Below are 22,149 nucleotides of genomic sequence, written 5' to 3'. Positions count from 1 at the left end.
GGCCTCAAATAGAGAGCACCATTTTCATTCTAAATGTTCAGAGTGAAATAAAGAAAATAAGATTGGCAACATGATGCAGAAAGATGAATGGTGCATTGATGAATAACTTCTCAAGTGTGCATTTGTTAGTCACAAAAAAATTGAGAAGGACATATATAGACATGCAGCTTTACACCAGATGGACATTAAGTTAAAGCTGAAATCAGTAACATTAATTAAAACAGCAGAGTGAGCAACTCCATATGATCATTTTTCATATAACACATCAAGTGGAACCATGGCTTTCTGATTAATTTATTGGTTTTTTAAGCTCACATAAGTATTCACTATCATTTAATTTGAACAATCTTACAGTTTTTTTTTCTAAAGCAGTGATTTGTAACTCTAAACCAGCAGTATTAAGAAAATAATTTTAAGGGGTACCAATAATATTGATAAACTTCCAGATAGAAAAACTTAGCTATTTTCTAATGCTATTTTATGATATGTTGTGATTTCCATAAAATGGATTATATAAATGCAGAAGGAAAAGAAAATATGCTGTGAATTAGGTATTGATGGAAGATGCTAGATTGAAGTTTTCTGTTACCTTGCAGATAAAAATCTGCAGAAAAGTTTTGGAACATCACCATTGTCCTAGCATAACTTACAGATACCTTGCTTCCATGCTTAGTTTTGTTACTCTAGGTGAAAAATAACTCAAAAATTACTATCTGTTTCAATATCTCTAAATATCTGTTGAAAGAATATCTGTTTTGCTAAAGGTTCTACGTCATCAACAGCTATTCACTTGTGAAGGAAGCTGTATCCTTATTCACTCCAGCAAAGTCAGGAGTCATTAAATGATTGTGGCCTTGGTCTAAAGCAGTCTCAGAGGAATTAGTAGAATGTTATGTTTGAAGCAAATATCAGAGAGATTGACACCGGCTTGACACCCACTTATGTGACAGTACACAAACATATGCATTCAGGGAGTGACTGAACATGTTAATAAAACATAAATCCATTGATGATTGCTAAATATGTAGAAAACACCTTCAACTCAGAAATGTCCTAATCAAAAGAGGAGTGGAGTTTGGATGAATATTAAGGAAGTGTTGTATGTACTGGCCCTGTTCTTAAACTCTTCCTAAGCAACAGACAACGGGCAGAGATAGAATGATGGGCTATAGGAACTTCAGATTTGAGCCACTGTATTTTTTAAAGCCGTCTTAGAAATGGCCCTATAAAAATGTAGCATGTTTAGAATGATTGTAAGACTCATCATAAGAAAAACTGAGCTTTAATGTGTGTTATTGAGTAAAAACACATGAAGAATATGTGACAGTCTCTTTCTTTATAAGATTCTATGCTGCCTGTCTCTATAGCTGATGTAATTGGTATATTTTTAGAATTCACATTTAATTGTGTTTATTTATGTTCTATAGAAAGTCATTGTGGCACAAATAGGTAAATTATATTGATTTCCCACACAGCTGCTTTTCTAATGAATCCCTGTACAAAATAGTAAGACCCATTCTGCATATTTAATTCCCCTTATACTATAATACGCATGGTCTTCACATGTTGTTTAAAGCACATGTTTTTTAAAGGTCTAATGTGACAGGTGGAAGTTAGACATCAAAAATGTATTTCTCCTTTCTCAGAGGCTATACCACCACTTTTCTTTAATAATTCTTTTGGAAAAAAAAACCCTAAAAAAGACCAATGGCGTTTCAATAGAAAAAGACTTTTTTAAAGAAAATTTCTTTTGTTTTTCTTTTTCCTTTTTTGACAGAGATTACTGAAGTGGAAAGAAATAATCTTAGACATATCTCTTCTCCATCTAGTTTATGAAGTACAGACGTATTTCTTTTTCTGTGACATATAAGTTAGTGCAGCATAATCCCACAGATCTATCCATCCCTATGTTAATAACTTACTTTTTTGGTGTTCCATGGTAAGAATTTCTCCTGACTGCTCCCAAAAGCTGTTAGCTAAGATTTGGATCTTCAGTCTGATTTCTCTCTTTTTCCTTTACTTGTTACGTTGCATCAACGAGGAGGCTTTTTACAAAAAGAATTAAAAATTAATTTTTCATTTTTTTATATTAAATGATTGATAAATAGTGATTATTGGAAATAAGTTATTTTTAAAAAATCAGTAATTATTTTGTTATATATATATATATATATATATATATATATATATTTTGTATATATATATATATATATATAATGTCAAGCACATTTTTTACTTACCTTTTTTTTTACTTAGATCCTGAATTTGCCTGAAGTTAGTAAAGATTCCAGATACAAAACTAATACACTCAGAGTCCAGAACAGAAAAGAACTTATTGACATATTATCAACCCGGTAAGTTAATTAAAAGGGAAGAATCTTTATTTAATCTGTAAATGCAAAGAGTAATGCATAACAAACCCTCATCATGTGAAAATTTTGTTTTACTCTTATGAGATACCCTAGTTTTTATAATAGGTATTGCAAAAGCTTACTGATGTTAAATAGTCAGCCTTTTGCACACAGACAGTGGTGTGAACTAAAGAAGCCAGACCACAGATTTAAGTTCTCAGAAACCCTTTTAACTTCTCTTTAACATTAACTTGACTTTTAGTGAAACCAATGCTTTCTGCTTTCCTGGATGAATGTAGCACCTGGAAAAAAATGCTTGGAGCACCATTTGCTTTTACTGTGGGATTTTAAAGTTTTCAATGAGTGTTTCTGTAACCAGGGGAGTTCCACTTGCTTTTCTCCCTTACTGCTGATTCTGTATTGTAGTACTCTGTGCCACAAACTCTCCCTGGGCCATTCCTTTTGAAATCAAAAGGATATATGTTTTCTGTTTGGGAATCATCCTATTAAATAATTTTTTTAAGAGAGAACTGAAAAAATCTTTTATTTGAGAGATTATAATAGCTTAGTTATCTTCCTCATTCTGTTCGAGAAGGCCTTATATCTGTGGAGTGCTCTTCTGTTTAATGGAGAGGATGATAAATTTATGTAATGAAAGAAAAATCTCACCTTCCCAAAGGTGGCTTTGGCAGCACCTCATACTTCTGGGGATGAGCACAGGAGGTGGTAATTATTCAAGAAAAGTCATACTATCATGTTGACCAGTATTAGTCTTTGTCAACAAATGCATAACATTTATCATTGAGGCAATTTTACTGGGGGAGTTTAGAAGCATTAAGTCAGATGTCTCCCCTTTTCATTCCATCCAAGAAAAAGAGTTTCAGTTTCAGAGCACATCCACACTCCCCACTCTCAATCCCACATTTTTGGATATTGAGAACCAGAATCATGAGCCATTAAAGAGTGTAGAGGGTTATTTCATTTCTTCTGGTTGCACTTGTACTTTGTATTGACCTGTATATTTTTAGATGTCCTGCCCCTAGTGAAAAAAACGAAGTACCAAGTGATTGCAATTTTAAATAATTATGGTGCAACTGTCCTTGATTAACTTTGGGAACTCTTCTTTTACATTCTTGTAACAAATGGATTGTGATAGTGCAAATGAGGCCACTTTTGCTGTAAGTTTTGAGCCCCTGAAAGGCCATAATTTATCTTTTGACCTAATTTTGAGCTCTTATGTTATTGATGCATAGTTTTAGTTTCAAAGTTGGTTCATGTTGATTTATTACTTGGACTTCATTTAGTATGGAATTTATCTGATGTGCTCTGGTACCTTGTGAGAAAGCTATTTTGCCATTCATAGATCAGTTACTTGATAGCTTGTTGCCTCTGGTTAATTTTGGATGTTGTCTTTTTTTTTTCTCATGGGCAATGTCTGAGGAAGAAGATAAAGTTCAAGGAACAGTTGTTCTTTGAATTGCCAGAATTACAATTTGTTTTTGTATCTGTAGCTATTAGTTAATCAAATTACATTATTGCTCTTCTAATTACTGCTTTATGTCTTTTTTTTCTCAGAGTTTGTGTTCTGTTTTATTATTATAATTTAGGCTGAATTTCTGCATATTATATGCAAATATGTAAATGTATACACACTTTTGGAGTAGACATTTCTAAAGTATTCTGCTATGTCATATTATTGTGAGTTCATCTGGCAATCAGTTATAAAACACAGATATAACAAACACCTTCAGTATTCTAATGGAAGTTGAATGTGTTTCCACACACATTCCATGGTAACTTTGCTCTAATTCACTAATGCACAGTTTTTTGTAAAATTGTACATGGTTTATTTTTGAAGTTACTTAGAGAATTAAATGAATAGTTTCTCAGTGCTGAAAAATGTCAACCCTTGAGAAATGAAGGGAAATGACAAAATAGTAATGATAGAATTTCACTGAAAAATACCTTAATTTACTCACTGATTGCTTGATAGTATTACAGCTTCCAGCACATGGAAAATATAACCCTAAGGTGCATTACTTGGACAAAAACACCTGCAGACCCTTCTATTCACTCACTGTATGTGCAGTGCTGTCCACTTTAAAATGAATTTGTGGAGATATAAGCTGGAGCAGCTTAGAAGACATATTCTTTAGACATTGATTTTCTCAGTCTAGCAAATGAAGTTCAGTTGTGTGAAGTACAGTAGTTTTGTTAAGATGAGACACTCCTTTTCTCCCCAAACTCTCCTGCTGCCATTTTCAGTTTATACACCCTTTCTGTTCCACTAAGTCATTGGTATTTAAGCAGCATGTTTGGCAGATGCTTGGTACTCTGCAGTTGCTTACATATAGCACTGCTGTTGCACAGTAGAGATAAGCATGTATTTTTTTCAAGCCTTTGATGTTGTTCTAATCCTAATAAACCAAGGCTCCACCAGAGCTTAGAGCAGGTTTCCACTGACCTATCTACCCTATTTCCTTGCCCTTATCCTTTTTGAACTGTTTCTGGAGCTGTTTTTTGTGTTTCACCTTTTCTTTTCAACTTATTCTTAATTTTCAAAATGAACTATCTGCAATTAATTTCTAACTTCTGAGCATTCAGTAAGTGCAAAAAGAAGGATTCTTTACTTAAGAAAAAGTAACCCTTAAGAAAAAGTGTTCACCAGGCTTTGTATAGGAATAGAAGGAGTTGTTCAGACCTACTCACAGGGTCAAAAACTTCCTGAAGTCTTGAGCATATAATTCGCTTCATGAGTGGAGCTGAAATTTTTGAAAGCATTGAACTCACCAAGGAGGCACTTGGTGGCTTGAGCAACTGGTCACTATTTTATTTTTAGATGCGTGCACAAAGGAAACATTGGGACAAGTGGTCAATGTTAAGGAATGCTGGTGTTTTTTAAGAAAAAGTCACTATATTGGGAATTCTTGACTCATGTGACCTCTAATTTAGATCAATAATTCTATTCACCACCTGTGGTAACCATGCCAGATTTCAGGGCAGTCAGGTAACCATGGGGATTATGCAGCACTTAGAAGAAATTGACCTTTAAAGAGAAGACTTCTCAGAAGGGTGTGAAATTATGTATTCATCAAAGTCAGATATACTGAACTGAGTGAGAATATAAGATGGGGATGAATATGACTTCAGACATATATGCAACTTGAAACAACTGCTCTGAAAGGTGTGAATTGCTCCATTTATTTCAGAAAGAATTTCCTCATCCTGAGGAAAGGAAGAAATGAAGAGTGAAGCATTCCTGTCCTTAGCTCTTTAATCCAGCTTGCTCTCTGTACATCTCAATTCCATCTGTAGGGCACAAATGAAAGGTGGAGAGGGACAGCAAATAAGGAAGGATAAGTTCACATATCCACAGAGAATGTCATATGTCAATAAAAGTGAAGGGAAGGTAAACTGTGGAGTGGTATGCTGCTTCTGAGAGAGCCTGCTCTCATACTGGAGCAATAAGAGGGATTACAGAAAACAGTTCCATCTCAAGACATGAAGTGTTTTTAGTTCCACAGTCTATGGAGAAATGAGTAAAATGCTGCAAGAAGGATATAGGCCCATGGGGCATTTTGAACTTGTTTTGCTACTGGTGGTGTTGTCCCTTTGCCATCTCTGGTCCTCTTCCTTCTATGCTGTTTTTTTCCTGTTCCCATCATCTTCCTCCACTTTCTACAGGCCCCCTTCCCTCTCTTCATCTTATTTCCTCTTTCTCCTCCCACTGCTGGCATTTGCACATCTACTCTTCAGTAAAAAAAGAAAAAAAAAAAAAAGAAAAAAAAGTTTTGGTGCCTTCTATATCTGCTTCTTTATTTATGTTACATTTTCCCCAAATGACAAGAAAGCAGAACTCTGACAAAAGCAAATTACCTCTGCTTTCCTTTCTTGTGTATGTGCCAAGAGTCAATTTAAAATGACCCTACCTGGGTGGAGGTCAGGTTCAATGGCTACCACTGAGGCCCCTGAGACTCCCAGCTCATGTGAGAACTGACAGACTACAGAGCACTCTCTTTTTTAAGTTTCCAGTGAAAACCTCTGGTTTGTGAGTTAGGTGTACATCTAACTCACAAACAAGAGAACCAAGTTTTAATTGTTGCTCTCTTCCCCCTCTGCCTCCGTTTCACTTTTGCATCCACTAGAACACAATAGTACAAGACACAATGCAGATTATTTTGTATGTGTATATATAAGCAGGCATGTGTCAAGACACACATATATAGACTGCACATGAAATTTTACATGTGTGCAAAATAGTATAGTACCCATTTTAATAGTACCTAGCATAATACCGGTTTTAAAAGAAACTACTTTGAGAAAGGGGGCTTAATCTGATGATCTTCTTCAAATTACTCCAGAATTCAAACATTAATCCCACCATGCACGTCACTAATGTAGACACATTTTAAGGGCAGCTAAATGTGTGCTGCAAGGTACTTTGGGGAATTAACCTGTAAATGGAAAAGAGTGTGTGGAGGTGTATAGGTGTAGGTGGAAGGTGAGTAGCAGACGTGCCCTCAGCCTTTAAACTGAAGCAGCTTCACATAAAGAAGAACACATAAATTCAGTATGATTAGTGCTCCTGCAGCTCTAACCAAATTATTGTGGACTCAGAAGTGTTAGGGCTGGAAATGATTCAGAGTGGAACTTCTATTTCTAGCACTAATATTTTAAACCCCTTATTCTTGACTGTACGCTACAGCTGCATGCTGCGTATGTAAGTGTGAGGGGAAAAGGAATGAGCAGGAAGGAAACACAGAGGAACTTGATCCTCAGTTAATAAAGTCGTTGCTAAATGGTTTCCACCTAGTAACAGAAGAGGAGGGCACCTAAAGGGGAAAGAGTATTGTAAGATGTTTAATTTGCCTGATGAGAAGCATTGTTAAATTCACACTTGTTGAGACACACCCAGCCTTTGTAAATCTCCTTCCCTATCCCCACCATTTCCTTTTCTAAGCCAAGTGCCTTGCTGACTAAAGTCACTTGATAACATTACAGGCATGAGCATCTGCTTGTTTACAGCTTCAGCAAGACAGGTGTTTGAAGTTTGAAAGACAATTGACTTCAGTGTGGCACAGCTGGTAAGGCTTACTTTCCCCAGTCACCTACCTTACCATCAGCACATGGAGGGTTGAGCTGTGTAGACAGTGGCTACCAAATTGCCACATTTTGCTTTAAAACGCTTAATTTTAAATTGCTATTTTATGCTGACTTCTGTGTACACAAATGAGAGAGATCTAAAATGTCTCAAGCATCTGATTTTTGGACTGGGTAAGCTAATGTGTATTTTTTGTGGGTTTTTTCTTACCTTTAATAACCTTCTAAGATTATCATATCTGTGTGAAGTTCAAGATCCTTTCTGGAAAGGAACTTGCCGTCTCTTTTCTGATGACTTACATTTCCAACTTGAGGTTACTGAAATCAGTGATTTTAAATGGACTTTTTGACTTGTCTCTTGCTAGTTCCTTAATCCCCTTGGGTTAAAAGAAAACCAGCAACAAGATCAATGCAACTTTTCATCCTTCTCAATGTGCTTTTATTGATGTGTGTTTACCTAGCTGATTTTCAGTTAATTTGCACTTCTTTTGTCATAAGTATAAAAGTTACGGTCCTTTTTTTGTACTTGAGTAAAACAGAGGAAGGTTGGAGAAAAGCAGTGTATTTCTAATGTGCGTAGCTTACCACTATCTGACTACAAAATAATTAGTTCTTTTACATGCTGGAGTAACTTCTCAGTAGCCATAAGAAATGCATTTTACAAGATAGTCATGTTTCCCTCTGTCTGGTATGCTATTCCTTAAAAATCTTACATGGTTTTAAAGCAGCATGCAAATCTTGATAGAGGAAAGTCTGTTAACCTCTGGCACAAATTTAGTGCATAAAGGTGAAGATTTATTAATAGTTCTACAAAACCGGTAGCAATATTTATAGTATGCAATATTTATTTATCTATAAATAAACAATATTTATTAATCTATATAAATATTTTTATTTATATAGAAATATAAAAGAATTTTCATGGTGAATTGTTGTAACTGCAAATGTCTGGATAGTTTTTTTATGTAGCTACCACTTATTATCTACTGTATGTGACATCTTTTAAAGCATTTGAAATATCTCTCAGCAAAACCTGTACAATCATGTTGATCACGACTATTTTAATATTTTGGCTGTTGTGGTTTTCCCAGCGATTCACCAGTAACAGAAGAGTAGACACTAACAGAGATATTTACACACTATTGAGTAAATACTGTAGAATTCACTTTGGAAGCACTAATTCTGTATTTACTGTACACTACTGTTCTTTGAATTTTCCAAACAAATATTTTCTAAGGCTTTTGTTTTGTGTAGTGTCTTCCATAGATGCTACTGTAAGAAACTGTACCAACCTCTTACTCATTTAACTACAATTAAAGAGGTGTTTGGTAGTGAAGAGAAAAAATATTCTACGTATTTGGGAGTGAAGAGACTGTTGATAGAACAAAATAAAACAACAACTGTGATGCAGATTTGCGTTGTGCTAGAAAACACAGGAATGCTCTTGTGGACTTTAGCAAGAACAGAGGAGCTTTTTGTGATTGACCACATGTAGAAAGCTCTTACTAATCCTGGAGGTTGCTATTCCATCTGTATTTGGTAGCTGTCCAAATAACTTCTCTAAATTAATTGCCATAGGTTTCCTATAGAAAGGAGCAGTATTTTGCTTCAGTAGTTCTTCTAAACTTTGTGTGGAATTGGATATTTTTATCCATTAGAGAAACATGGTTGCCCTTCTACATAGGATGTAGGAAGGATTGAAGGTTTCCTAGGAAACATAGAAAATGGAATACACAAAGTGGATTCATTCAAACTTTTCAAGTCTTTGTTTCATTGAAAGACAAAATATTGCTAAAAACCACCAAATTTTATTTTAATAGTTATCAGGATGAGAAACTTAGAAACATACCCAAGTGCAATTAAAAAATATGGACACATTAAAGCCATTTCATATAAATTGCACAAGTCCAGCAGACATCCTTTTTCTGTTTTACATGTAAAGATGCATTTCTTACTTTTTTCTTTAAATTAGAATTTGTTAGAAAGCAAAAGGGAATGTAGATCCTGCTTTTCAAGAAGCCAAACTATGCTTGTAGTTTATGTAAAAAAACAAGGTGTAAAACTTTTTTTATTTTATATTTAATTTTTGCCTTTTAGAGGTTTTTTCTTATATTGTACTGTAATTTTTTTTTATGAATTTGCTGAGTGTATAGTTTAAATTTAGATGTTTCCATTTAATGATGCTGGCTAGATTTACTAATTGAAGAAAAATATATTTAGTTGGATTTCTTCCAATTTCAATTAGTTCAGCTTATGCCACACTTTCTATTCTTAAAATATTTTAAAGCATGAAATGTATTTAATGTTAAATGTTCTGGAATTTGATGCCTCATTTCAATACTGCAACTTTAGTATTTTCGTGAGTGCTGTGTAATTTAGTGCGGAGGAGGCTTAGAGTATTGCTTAAAATGCAAATAAAGGCATCATGGAGACTTTGACCTCTTCAGGAAGTAAGCCTCAGTTCAGGCTTTGCAGTAAATGTCCTAGCAATGAGTTTGTTCTTCGTTGGGGTACATATCCTTCCTCTTTTAGAGGTGCTGTCAGAAAGAGCCTGAATTTAAGCTTCATACCACGAAGTAGTACAGTAAAAAGCAAATCCTATTGAACTTCTAAAATACTGGTAGTAATTGCAGAAGCTAAGCTACAGGTTTAAAACATTTTTTATAAATAAATCACAGGTAATTTAGAGGGCATTTCTGTGATTATACAGATATATATATATGTGGCAGATGGAACATTTTATAGGAAAAGGGACTCCTCTGAAAAGAAATGAAGCTGTAGTTTGAGCAGTGTTGAGCTCTCCTGCAGCCACTGAGTATCTCTGAGGTAAAGATCCTCTTGCAAGTGTCATGTTTCAGAGTTCAGATGCTCTATGGTCCTGGATTCTTTTTTTCCCCCTACTAGTTCAGGTTTGGAAGATAGACCATTGTTTAGCCTTGTGTGTGTTTCCATCACAATGTTTTTATTTATGTATGTGTATATGTATATTTTTCAGTTAAGAAAAATAAATTATTGACTTTCTTTATAAAGTATGATATTTATTAAAAACAATGAAAAATCATAGAAAGACATTTTTAAATATGTTAAAAGAAAAAGGATTGGTCAGACCTTCTAAATTCCTGCTGGCAGAGCTTTCATTTTCAGGAGAGAATGTTAGTCTTCTACTTCTTGGAAGTTTTTGCTGAGGGTCTTCTCTTGTTATTTGGGAGTGCTGAGCATGTTATTAATGGGTACTTAGCAACCTAAACATCAGCCCTTCACTTTAAAGTCATGGTTATGGTATTTATTTATTTATTTGTGTAAGTAGTATCACAAATTGTGTTTAGTTGGGGGAATAATACATACAGGTTGGTAAAAAAAATAAATTGAAATTTGTACAGCTGACATCAGAGGTAAAAATTAACATTTTTTAAATCTATGGCTTATCTTTTATCAGCTCTTGAAAGAGTATTTCTCCCTTAATGATGTACAGCAGATGTTTCAATATATAAAACATAGTTGAATGAGCAAAATAGTTCCATGCTGTTGCTCTCAAAATCTGAATACTAGACCTTTATTGGCAGTGGTGGTGTTCTGTTTTGGTTTTAAACAGTTTGCTTAACAATATGTTCCCAACAGCCTCTCTTTAACACAAATAAAGGGAGCTATTCCCCATCAGAGTTTCAATAAGAAACGCTGTGTGTCCCTTGAGGATAATAGACAGAGGATAATAGACAATCTCATGTTTTCTACAAAATTGTGGGGTTTTTTTCTTGTCACGTAGGAAGGAAAAACCTAAGCGCAACCTTAAATTGTAGAAATTAATATAGAATCACAGAAATTTTGCTTAACATATACATAGATTCTGCAACTTGCATATACAACTTCAGTATATATTGAGTCACTCACAATGGTGTAACTGAAGAAGAATATATATCTTGAAAATTATTCAGATTTACCACAACATCAGGAAGTAGCCTACTGGTTATGCAGATATAGATTATAGACACCCCTGTTGAAAAAATTTCATTTTCAGGCTATTCTTTAAATGCAAAAGTTCTGGTTTTTAGACTCAGGAAGATATTTATAAACTCTTTTTTAAAAAGAAGTGTGGGAACATAACATAGCAGGACTTACTCATTACTAAGAGATCAATTAAATGTGATACATTGAGAATTACAATAATTTCCTGGTGATGGTGTTCAGCACCGTGGTTATGAAGTTGAGCCCAAGATTCCTCTTGCAGTTGTCCTGTCTTATTAGAAATGAGATAGTAGAATTTGAAGTGTCAAAAAGTAGTAGCTGAAAAAAGCTTTCCATTTATAACAAGGGATTTAGCAGGCCATGAAATATGAAGCATGTCTGTTGCTAGCAGGGAACAGAATAATTTTATATAAACAGCATGTGTAACTGAAGGGAAACAATTTTTAATGCAAATCTTATTTACCTTGTGCAGTAGTTTGAGCCCCAAACCTTAATACTAGATGGCTATGAATAACAAAAATATACAGATGATGAGAATTGTTGTTGAATGGAGAGTACTGAAGGGAACTACAAATTGTATTTTAGACTAAAATCATGGTTAATACCTGCAATCACTGAGGAAGAAAGGTTATCTGCCTCTCTAGAGTTACCTTTTTCCCAGTTTCCTGCAATGTACCTGGTTCTAGGTATGGCTCTGACAGAGTACTAAATTGGATAGACCCTAGATGGGTTCAACAGCAGCCCTGTCTTTATGGCTGACTACATCTTCACCATGAGGTCACTTTAATATTCAATGAAGTGCATTGCAATATTCTTTTATCTGTTTTATTTAGAAGCTATGCTGCATTATGCTTCATTCTTTCATGACTCATGCTTCATTTTATAACACATTTTGCACTTTTAAGGCCTTTTATTTTGACTTTTTTATTGCTCCTTCCATTTCTTCTAGAATTGCTTGTTGAGTCCAGGAATAAATCTGCTAGCTCTGAGAAAGCACCATGCATATTTTGTGCTAGAAATAAAGCTGAATGTTACTGATGTTCTTCCAAATTACTCTTAAGGAACAGCAAACTGGTAGCTATAGAATGCCAGTAACTGAGTTTCCCTTTTAAGGTTTCTAATAATTTTGTTTCCATCAGGTCTTTAATCCACATCTAATTTCTTTTCAGTGTTAGGTATATCATGAAGCCAGTCTTTGATTTCTAATAAGCTGGTAGACCTCTATGGTATTTATCTTCCTGAACTTTAAAATGCTATCTCCAAGTAAGTTTACCTTTGATTCAGGATCCCAGATGACTGCAGAAAATATCATCTCTCAGTGACTGATATTACTCCAACGGTGTCTTTTCTTCATGTATGCAACTTCAGTAGGCAGATGAGGAAAGAAAATCTATCTAGCAAAACAGGGGAAATAGAGTGGTGTTACTAGTTCTGAAATAGAATGCTTAGAAAGAAATAAAATTAGCTTTTTGCATGTGATACAAAGACCTGGAGCAATGTGTTCACCAGCATACAGGCACCGTGTATATATGCTGAACTGTGTGTTCTTAGGATAGGTTGTACAACCATATAGCAAATAAAAATGTGATCAGTCTTCTTATCTGACCTAAAAATGTGGATTTTAATCCTGATGTATGTTTTTAATGATGCTTTACATCAGCTTTTAATGAGCAGTATTGTATGGTACTTGCACTGTATCTTTTTGTTGTTAAATATGTACATGATGGGAAACGAATGTGAAGCACATTAGTATAATTAAGGAAGGGAGGAAACCCATTGATCCTTATTTGAAACTGATGATAAATTCAGCTTTACATCATTCCTGCATTGCTTCAGATTATCAGATAGAATATCGCTGAATGAGCTTCTGTTTCTTTCTCCTATATCTTTGGGTTTTGCATTTCTGAAGAATATAGCTAGTACATTTTTGTTATTTTATTCACTGACTGGGAAGAAATCAGTGGAGAGGAGTATGGAAGCAGTGAAAGAGAAGAGAGATATGCTATACACTCCTTAGAATCTGAAAGTACAGTGTTTAAACCACATTCATTCTTATTTGCTCTTAGGTTTTCAGAAAAAGCGACGATCGAGTGGTTGCAGCTCTTTGAAGGGAGTGGGGTTCCCTACGGCCCAATCAACAACATGCAGCAAGTGTTCTCAGACCCTCAGGTTGGTCCTCACCAAGTCTCTTCTGTACATTATTAAACATGTCTTACAAGTGCTGAGTAATGATCACTCCTCCTGCCACTCAGACCTGATTTTGGCTACTTTAAAATGGGATTTGAGAGGTTCATGATGAATTGAGTGTCAGCCAATAGTAGGTCATATTAAGAAATAAATACAGATGTTTAAATGAATTATATGCTTGGGAACTCAGATTTTTGTCACAACAAATTAAACCATAGGTATTCCATGTCTCACATAGAGAGTCTATGTTTTAAAACTGGCTGGTAAAACAGAGGAAGAAACCATAATATAGTATATAATTGCATTTTATCACATAAATATGCAGAAAAGCACCTTTTTTTGGGCCCTGAAAGAACTATTTTTTTTTGTATGGAGTATGGATAATCAAAATCAATTGTTTGAAAAAAAATGGGCAACATTTTGACTGGAAAAAGAAAAATGAAGCACAAAAATCCATAGAAAGAAAGAAACCTTTTCCTGGCCTGGTGGTTTCAGTAGCTAAAAACAGTTCATCTCTGTGTCTATTTTAAATCTTGCACTGGATTACACCTATCCTTAATTATAAACAATATTTTTATACTTTAGTACCTGGAGAGTTATATTATCTTCATATTCCCTGATGCCTTCCTTGCTTTTTGACTTTCTGGCTTAGGAAGGGTTAAAGGGCCCAAGATAAACTGAATTATACTGTCTTGAGTACTGCAGCTGAATATTTTATGGCTGTTCTAATGTGTGATGAATCTTCTCTAAAATGATTTTTAGAATCACAAGAAAAAATGATTTATCAATGACTATTTTGGTATTTTGTACACGTCCATGTCTGCTGTCAGAAATGTTTGTTGCGAATGTGATTGCAGTGTTGGGAAAATAAGAGCAGGCAAAGCAATCCCTGTAATAAAAAAATATTTATAATAAATGTTTGTTACAAATATTATTATATTTTAGAGGCATAAAATAATATTTGTTAGGTGACTGCAGGGAAAGAATATTTTTTTATTAAATAAATACTCTCTTCTTAAAATGATGTAGTATCATGCCGTAAAGTATGCATGGGCCAAATTTTTCACTTCATAACTTTCACAGGGATTAAGATTGGGCTTTGAAGAACATACAGCAAGAGTATTTTACTCAGACTTGGCTCTGCTTAGGGCAACATTGGAAAAATATTCTGTGCTTTTTTGATGCTGTGAATTTTAAGAAGTTGAGTCTACTCTGAAAGAGACTGTTTTAAAAACATTATTTGTCATGGGCTGTTACCTCCCAAATTGGAAAGAGGATATCTTGGTTACCTTGTTCTTGTTAGAATTCACCTAAATAACATTTTCACATATATAACATTATGTTATATATATATGTTATTTATATGTATGTGTCAGGTTATTACTTGACATAGTTAGCCTATCAATAAAAGGTACCATGGTGCTTTGCAGGTAGATATGGCATGTTTTTTGAAATATTTTTCTGTAAGGGGCATGCTAATCTTTTCCTCATGAAACTGCTTTAAAACTGTCTTTTCTACACACTTTTCTGAAATATGTGGCACCCAGTCATTTGAACTGGAATTTAATGCCAATATTTGTGCATAGCTGCATGTTATACCTTTATTTCATTTCTGAAAGAAGTGTTTTCTCACAGATAGTTTCAGTTCAAAGGAAGCAGGGGAAATAAAAGACTGAGATTGTCTGACCGGGGAAGAAATTTATCACCTGAGAGACTGTAATCTAGGTGTCCTCTGCACTATGAAATTCCAGGTATAATAGGAGAAAAACAGCACCCACCAACAAGAACATACTCTAATCACAGCAAGATTTTTCATAGAACTATGAAATAGTTTGAGTTGGAAAGGATCTTTGTGAGGTCATCTATTCCAAAAACCCTGCAATCTGCAGGGGTATCTTCAACAAGATCAGATAGCTCAGAAGCCCCACCCAGTCTGATCTTGAATATTTTCAGGGATGGGTCATTTACCATCTATCTGGGCAACCTGTTCTAGTGTTTTCTGACCATCATTGTAAAAACTTTATTATGGCTAATCTAAATTAACTTTTTTTTTTCAGTTTAGAGTCATTAACCCTTATCCTATCATAACAGGTCCTGGTGAAAATTCTTATAGTCCCCTTTTAAGTACTGAAAGGCCACAACAGGGAATCCCCAGAGCCTTCTCTTTTCCAAGATGAACATTACTAGTTCTCTCAGCCTTTCCTCATTGCAGAGGTGCTCCATCCAGCCCTCTGATCATCTCTACTGCACTCCTCTGGACTCCTCCAACTTGCTCCTTTTGATACTGTGGACCTCAGAGCTGGACACAATACTACAGGTGGGATCTTATGAAAGCAGAGTAGAAGGAAAGGATCTCTCTCTTGATGGGCTGGTCACACTTCCTTTGATGCAGCCTGAGACACATTTCACTTTCTGGAATGCAAGCAAACATTTCTGGCTCATGTCCAACCTCTCATCCACCAGGTCCCTGTATTTGTTCTCAGCAGGGCTGCTCTCAATCTTCTCATGCCCCAGCCCATATTGATCCTGAGGGTTGCCTTGACCCTGGTGTAGAACTTCGGGCTTGGCTGTCTTGAACCTTGTGATGTTCCCATGGGCCCACTTCTCAAGAATATGAGAGTCCCTCTGGATGGCACCCCATCCTTCAGGTGTGGCAACTGCACCACTCAGCTTGGTGACATCTGCAAACTTGCTGAGGGTGCACTCGATCCCTTTGTCTGTCATTGATGAAGACATTGAATAGCACCGGTCCCAAAAAGCGCCCCTGAGGGACACCTCTTGTCAACAAAATCATGTCTCACTGTGTCATTGACCCATACCCTCTGGATGTGACTATCCAACCAATTCTTTATCCACCTATTCATCAATCCACCCATTTTCTAATGTATAAACCAGAACCCAGATTTTTATCAAGTATGAAAACTTTGTAATAATTCTTCCCAGTGCTCACATTATAATGTGGTTTTCTCAGACTCAGTTTAGACCAGAAATTACAGTTCTAAGAAAGATGTCACTCAATTTGCCTATGATAAGCATGCATACTGATACTGTATGACATGTGAAACTCTAATTTTACTTAACACTGTTTGATCATAGCACAGTTAAGTGCTTCTCATCGCCATTTGCTCTCAACCATTGTGAAGAGTCCAGAAAAACATCAAACCCAGTGGTAGCTCAATTTTGCCCAACTCTTATCTAATTCTAATAGATAATACACAGGCTTAGCTAACATCTTCCTTTTTGTGTTACCATCAAGATTGGGTCTAAGCATTTTATTTACTTCATTTATTGCTGTTACCTTCCTCCTTCATCTTTGGATTTTTATATCCATAATACAAACCCTTTGCTTTGTTGGTGTAGTCTTGCACTGTTAGTGACCAAGATGCACTGCACGGATGTCAGCTCAGCTGTCAGTAATGATGTAAAGGGTGCTCTAGGCTGGTACCAGATGGAGACAGCAATCTAGGGAGAGGGCTGGAACAATGCAAGGGATGGCTAGAAGCACATGTGAGGAAGCAGGGGGAAAGACTACTACAGGAGATGAATGAAATAGTCTAATGGAGCTCAATTGGCTACAGGCTGGTTGTGCTTTCAAATTTGATTTTAACTAAAAGGACCTCAGAGCTCTGAAGGCTGGGAGTGGCTTATATAACTCCTTCTATAAACTGAGATAAAACAACATATTTTTTGATCCCAGGACATTTCACTAATATCATTAACAGCTTCAGTCATACTCCAAGTGAGCTGCCAAAACCCAGGAAATTTCTTACTCAGCTGGAGCGCCAGGTGATACTGTTTTTCCATGAATGGAGTTAAATGTCCACTTTTCCCACTGATTATAATCTTTTATTCATTTGTGAAGTTAAATGAATACCACAGGCATTTGTACTGGTAAGTCAATCAGTCTGTGGAGAGAGGTACGCGTGTACTTGTGCATATTTGAATAAAACGGCTGAGAGAAAAAGGAGATTGGCTAGTTAAGGGAACAAATTTCTTAAAAATGTGAGGGAGAAAGCAATGTTTGTGAAAGTTCTTACAAATGCTAAATAGAACAGTATAGACTATGAAAATTTATATAGTGAAACTTTAAAAAACTATTTTTAAAAAATGCTCTTTTAACCAGGCCAAGATAGTACAAACATTAAAAGAATTCTTAAACCATTTAAAAATCTTATGAGTGACCTCAGTATGGTCCCATTTTACATACCCTGGGGAATATGTGTATGAAATACAATGTGGTTTGAAGATTTCCAAACAAAACAAACTTAAAAGAGAATACCATTTTTAATAGAAACTATTCAAATTCTCCCAAAAGATAAAACAAAACAAAAACAGGTACGCACTGTACTGCAGCTAAGTATGCCAGGACAGAGATCTTTGCTGGTTAAGTGAGGTGACTGAAGATGTTTTTTTCTTCTTTAGACCATTGCCCTCGCCTTTTTTGCACTGTAATTTCTTTCAACATTATTTTATAGTGTGTTCTTACTTTAATTAAATAGCTGGCATAATACAAGAAGCACCAAAACAACCCAGAAAAAAAAATGGGCAGTTTAATAAACTGTAATCTGGTGTTTTACTATATTAAATCCATTCATGTTGATGAGTTTTACTATATGAATGTTGTCAGCTGAAAATAAAATGAAAACCATGCAGTGGCATTTCCCCCATGCCCCCCCAGCAGTTCCAGTCATACCACACAAGTTGAGTACATCAGGTGTAAGACATCATCCTGATGCATCACTTCTGAGAAATATGGGGAGGGAAATATCGGAGCTGAAATATCACAGCTGGCCCTGATTTCAGATCCTGCCAAACACCTGCAGACTCTAAAAGGATACCATAACAAAACTCCACCCTGTGGCAAGAGGCCATCCCTTAACAACCCTTCCCTGACTTTGCATCACTATAAAAATTAATTTAACATTTTTTACTGAAACCTTAGTCTTCCTGTCCCAGAAGGCCATTACAGTTCCTTTAGCCATTTCTCTGAATATGCCTCAGAAAAAAAGTCACAGTAAATTGAGTATTGAAATATCTGATAGCTGGTAATTATTGAATGTTTTAAGTTTATTATTTGTGAAAACTTATGAAGGAGGTAGTTTCTTTTTTTCGTTAACCTTCAGATTGTCTCTTATTTTGGAAGTTATTTTGTATGTATCCTGGCAAAAAAAATTCCTAGCACCTGGTAAAAGCTTCTGCATTCAGTTTTTTGAACAAATAGAAGAGCAAAAGTTATAAAATGTGTAGGGTGTTTTTGCTTTGGTGGTGTTTTTTTGTTGCTTTTTTCTTTTAATTTTTTGGGTTTTGGTGCTGGTTTGGGTTTGATTTTGGTTGGGGGTTATTTTGTTTTCTGTGAGGCTCCACCTTACAGAGCCTTTTTTTTTAATGGGACCATATTTTAATTGTTATTCTTTGTTGAAATATACTTTTGTGGCATATTGAGGGCTGTCCCAAGACAAATGAAATTATATTCATGTTCATAATACTATAGGGAGGTTTTTTTACATGTAGAGGTTTCTGCAACTGTAAAGCAACCGATTGAAGGCCTAAGGCAATATGATATTTCTGGAAGTAATTCCTAATGGACAAGAGAGAGGAATTAAATTTTGTATGTGTCTATTAAATAAGTACTAAAACTGGTTGGAAATCTTATGATGGAATATTTTTACATTTAAAAATGCCAATTCATTGAAAGTGAAACAACCCGATGAACACATCTAAAATTAAACTGTACTTTGAATCAGAAATTTAGCTGTATTCATGCCTCTCTTGCTAAGTTGAAAATGTGTGCTGCCTGGCTTTGGTGTTTGAAGACAAATTTTTACTTCAATTTTTAAATTCTGTGCAATGAAAAGACATCACACCACCAGCTATACCCAAGCCTTTAATTTTTTCAAGAGTAGCTCTCTTATACTGAATTACAAATGTTTTCAAGCTTTTGGCCTGTAGGAATTTTATGAAAGTGGATTCTGTTCTAAAGGGGAGTGGATTAAGAAATGGAACATATTTTGAAGAAGTAAAATGGAAAATCCAATTCCAGTACAGTTTGTAGTATGTGATTTTCACATATACACAATTATGCATTATATATATATATTCTATATACAGATGTTGTAGGAAAGTCTCAAAATGAAACAGCACTTGTATTTTGGTATGAGAAATATTGTAATAGGAAGTGTATTTTAAATTTTGGCTATAGTGAAATCTGGTCCATGGCTGTGCCATGTTTGTGCATGGCCTACCTCTGTTACAATGACTTGTGGAAAGCTTATAATGGAGAAGTCTTGAAAAAAAAACCTGTATGCTTATGTTAATGACAGGATTTTGTCTGTACACACTTTTAATATACAACTACTGTCTAGAAGTACTTACTACTTATAGACAGTGATATAAGAAAAATAATAGTAAAGAAGTAGCTCAACAATTTCTATTATGAGGTTTTGTTCTTGCTTGCCTTTAGCTTTACAGAATTTCCAGTGCTGGTTGTCTACCTAAATCTCAAGTACATTTGGAACATTTCTGGTAAAATGACCCACTCATGGGGGATAAGAAGTTTCCAGAAATAAGATTTTTTTTACCATACCAGCATATTCTGACAACTAGGTTTTGCCTGGGAGCTCTTCTGCTCCATTTTAAAGAATTAGTTCTTTGTCCAAGAGACTTGAGCAGAAAGTTGATGGCAGTGTCACAGATATGATCTTTTCTGTTCCATGTTTTTAAGGTTAGTGGAAAGAAGTTGGCTGTTACTAAAGAGGACTTGAGTCCCACACAGTGCATGCTTTCACCTGTTGCCACATATTCCCCAAGCCCTTTATGACTTTTGTGAGCCTGAAGGTGTCAGTTTGGCTTGAGATCTAGATAAGAAATTGTCTAACTATGTTAGATAAAATGTTTAGAGTTTTTCCATGCTTGAATTTTGATTTCTAGAAATGCTACAATAAATAAGAACTATGCCAATATGAGAACTCCTAACAACTTTACTGTAGAACCTCTAATTCATATACATTGTGATATTTTTAAAACAGGTAATGTCTTTCTGCTGTACCATCTTCCTGAAGCATGCAGGATAGGACTAGACTGATCATTAGGAGGGCATTGAGTCTGCCTCCTGAACCAGATTGTCTGTCAAATTCTTAATTCACTTGATTCAGAGTATAAAAAGAAGTACAAAGTAGCAGAAATATAGCTTTCTTTTTATAGAAGTTGAATGCCAGACAGGAATTTCTTCCTGCATCTGCCACACAGTTCCTACATAGCTTTGGATAAGTCACTTCAATCAAAATATTAAAAGGTCATTTAATGTGTGTGCCTCCTGTTTTGAGTACCTGCCTTGTGATAACACATGCAAAATACGTAGCAGTGCTGAGTCCTCATGGATGTAAATGAAACTGTTGAAAGTGTTATTGGAGCACCTGAAAAATATGATGTTGTTAAAATAGCTGAAAAAACGAACACAGTGGGTTTATTCTTAATTTTCTCTATTTTGGCTTCTTAACCATGAAGTTGGAACTTGGAGAAGCAGTGTTTTAAAGATGCAGTAGTTATGCTTCTGTGAAGTATAACTTCTCATGTAAAAGCACCGGAGAAATTGGGAAATTAAATTTTTTATCATGTGATTTAACTGTTGTATATTAAAATAAGGCCTTATGAGAAGTGGCATCACTTTTGCACATCTTTACTGAATGATGGTAGAGCCTTACAGGAAATAAGTTGAGCATGCACTTAGATTGCACTGCGTTTTCTTTGTGCAAGCAAGTGATGCTTAGGAGCAACAATTTTTCAGAGCCCTTTTAAGTGTGTATATATATGAATGGTATGTCTTTAGCTAATCCTATTTTCAGAAGGAAAATCCTTCTGAGTCCTCAAATCCTATTTGAGAAGAGCATGATCCACACAAGTATTTGTGCGTTATGAAGAATATTAAGTTCTCAAAAAAGAGATCCATTCTCATAAAATACAATGTGTTTAAAAGTTACATTGCGGCCATGGCTGTTCAAGGACATGAAGAGCCACCTAGCCTTTCTGGGCATTTCCTTCTAGAAGCACATGTGTCAAAAAGCCATGCTTGGGCATGAGGCATAGAGGCTGTTTTTGAAACCTCTCCGTTTTTGTTAGGCCTCAGTGTTAGGAGTCTATAATACATATCCCTTGTGCCTCAAACTCTTGGATTAGTTTCTGTACTTGCAGGAGTTACACACTGGTTCCCTAATCTTGCAGCTCATCAAAGTGGCATCAGTTGGTTTCAAAGAATTTGTATTTGGCGTCTCACACTACCAGAGTGTGCTCAGGATAAGGCCATCAAACTTTGATTTACTGACTTAGACGTGTAAGTTCTGAGAAGTTCCCTACAGTGTGAACCCAGCCCTTATTTCTTTTTGTATAAACTGTATAACTGTGGGGTCAAAAGAGTTTTTAATTAACCCAGTTGTTGCATTTATGTAAAGTTTGATGAGTGTTAAGACTCTTATATGTATGGGAAAGAAAGGAATACAAGCATATGTCTGTCTCATCAAGTCTCTCAGCCACAAGTAAGTTTATATGCTGAAGT

At 35.3% G+C, this 22,149-nt stretch overlaps 1 protein-coding gene across 4 annotated transcripts in view; it reads left to right on the top strand.

The window, feature by feature from the left end:
• Window positions 1–22,149, top strand: part of SUGCT (succinyl-CoA:glutarate-CoA transferase) — a 314,684-nt gene that overhangs the window by 120,933 nt on the left and 171,602 nt on the right. For all 4 annotated transcript variants that reach the window (XM_071429808.1, XM_071429806.1, XM_071429805.1 and 1 more), the window contains 2 exons: window positions 2,257–2,354; window positions 13,481–13,583. In XM_071429808.1, coding sequence (XP_071285909.1) covers window positions 2,257–2,354; window positions 13,481–13,583 — 201 coding nt within the window. The remainder of the gene's footprint in view (window positions 1–2,256; window positions 2,355–13,480; window positions 13,584–22,149) is intronic.

This window comes from Agelaius tricolor, unplaced genomic scaffold (genome assembly GCF_023055355.1).
Source record: "Agelaius tricolor isolate 1412-34295 unplaced genomic scaffold, bAgeTri1.0.p SCAF_6, whole genome shotgun sequence".
Taxonomy (NCBI): Eukaryota; Metazoa; Chordata; class Aves; order Passeriformes; family Icteridae; genus Agelaius; species Agelaius tricolor.
This window is presented reverse-complemented; position numbering and strand designations above follow the sequence as displayed.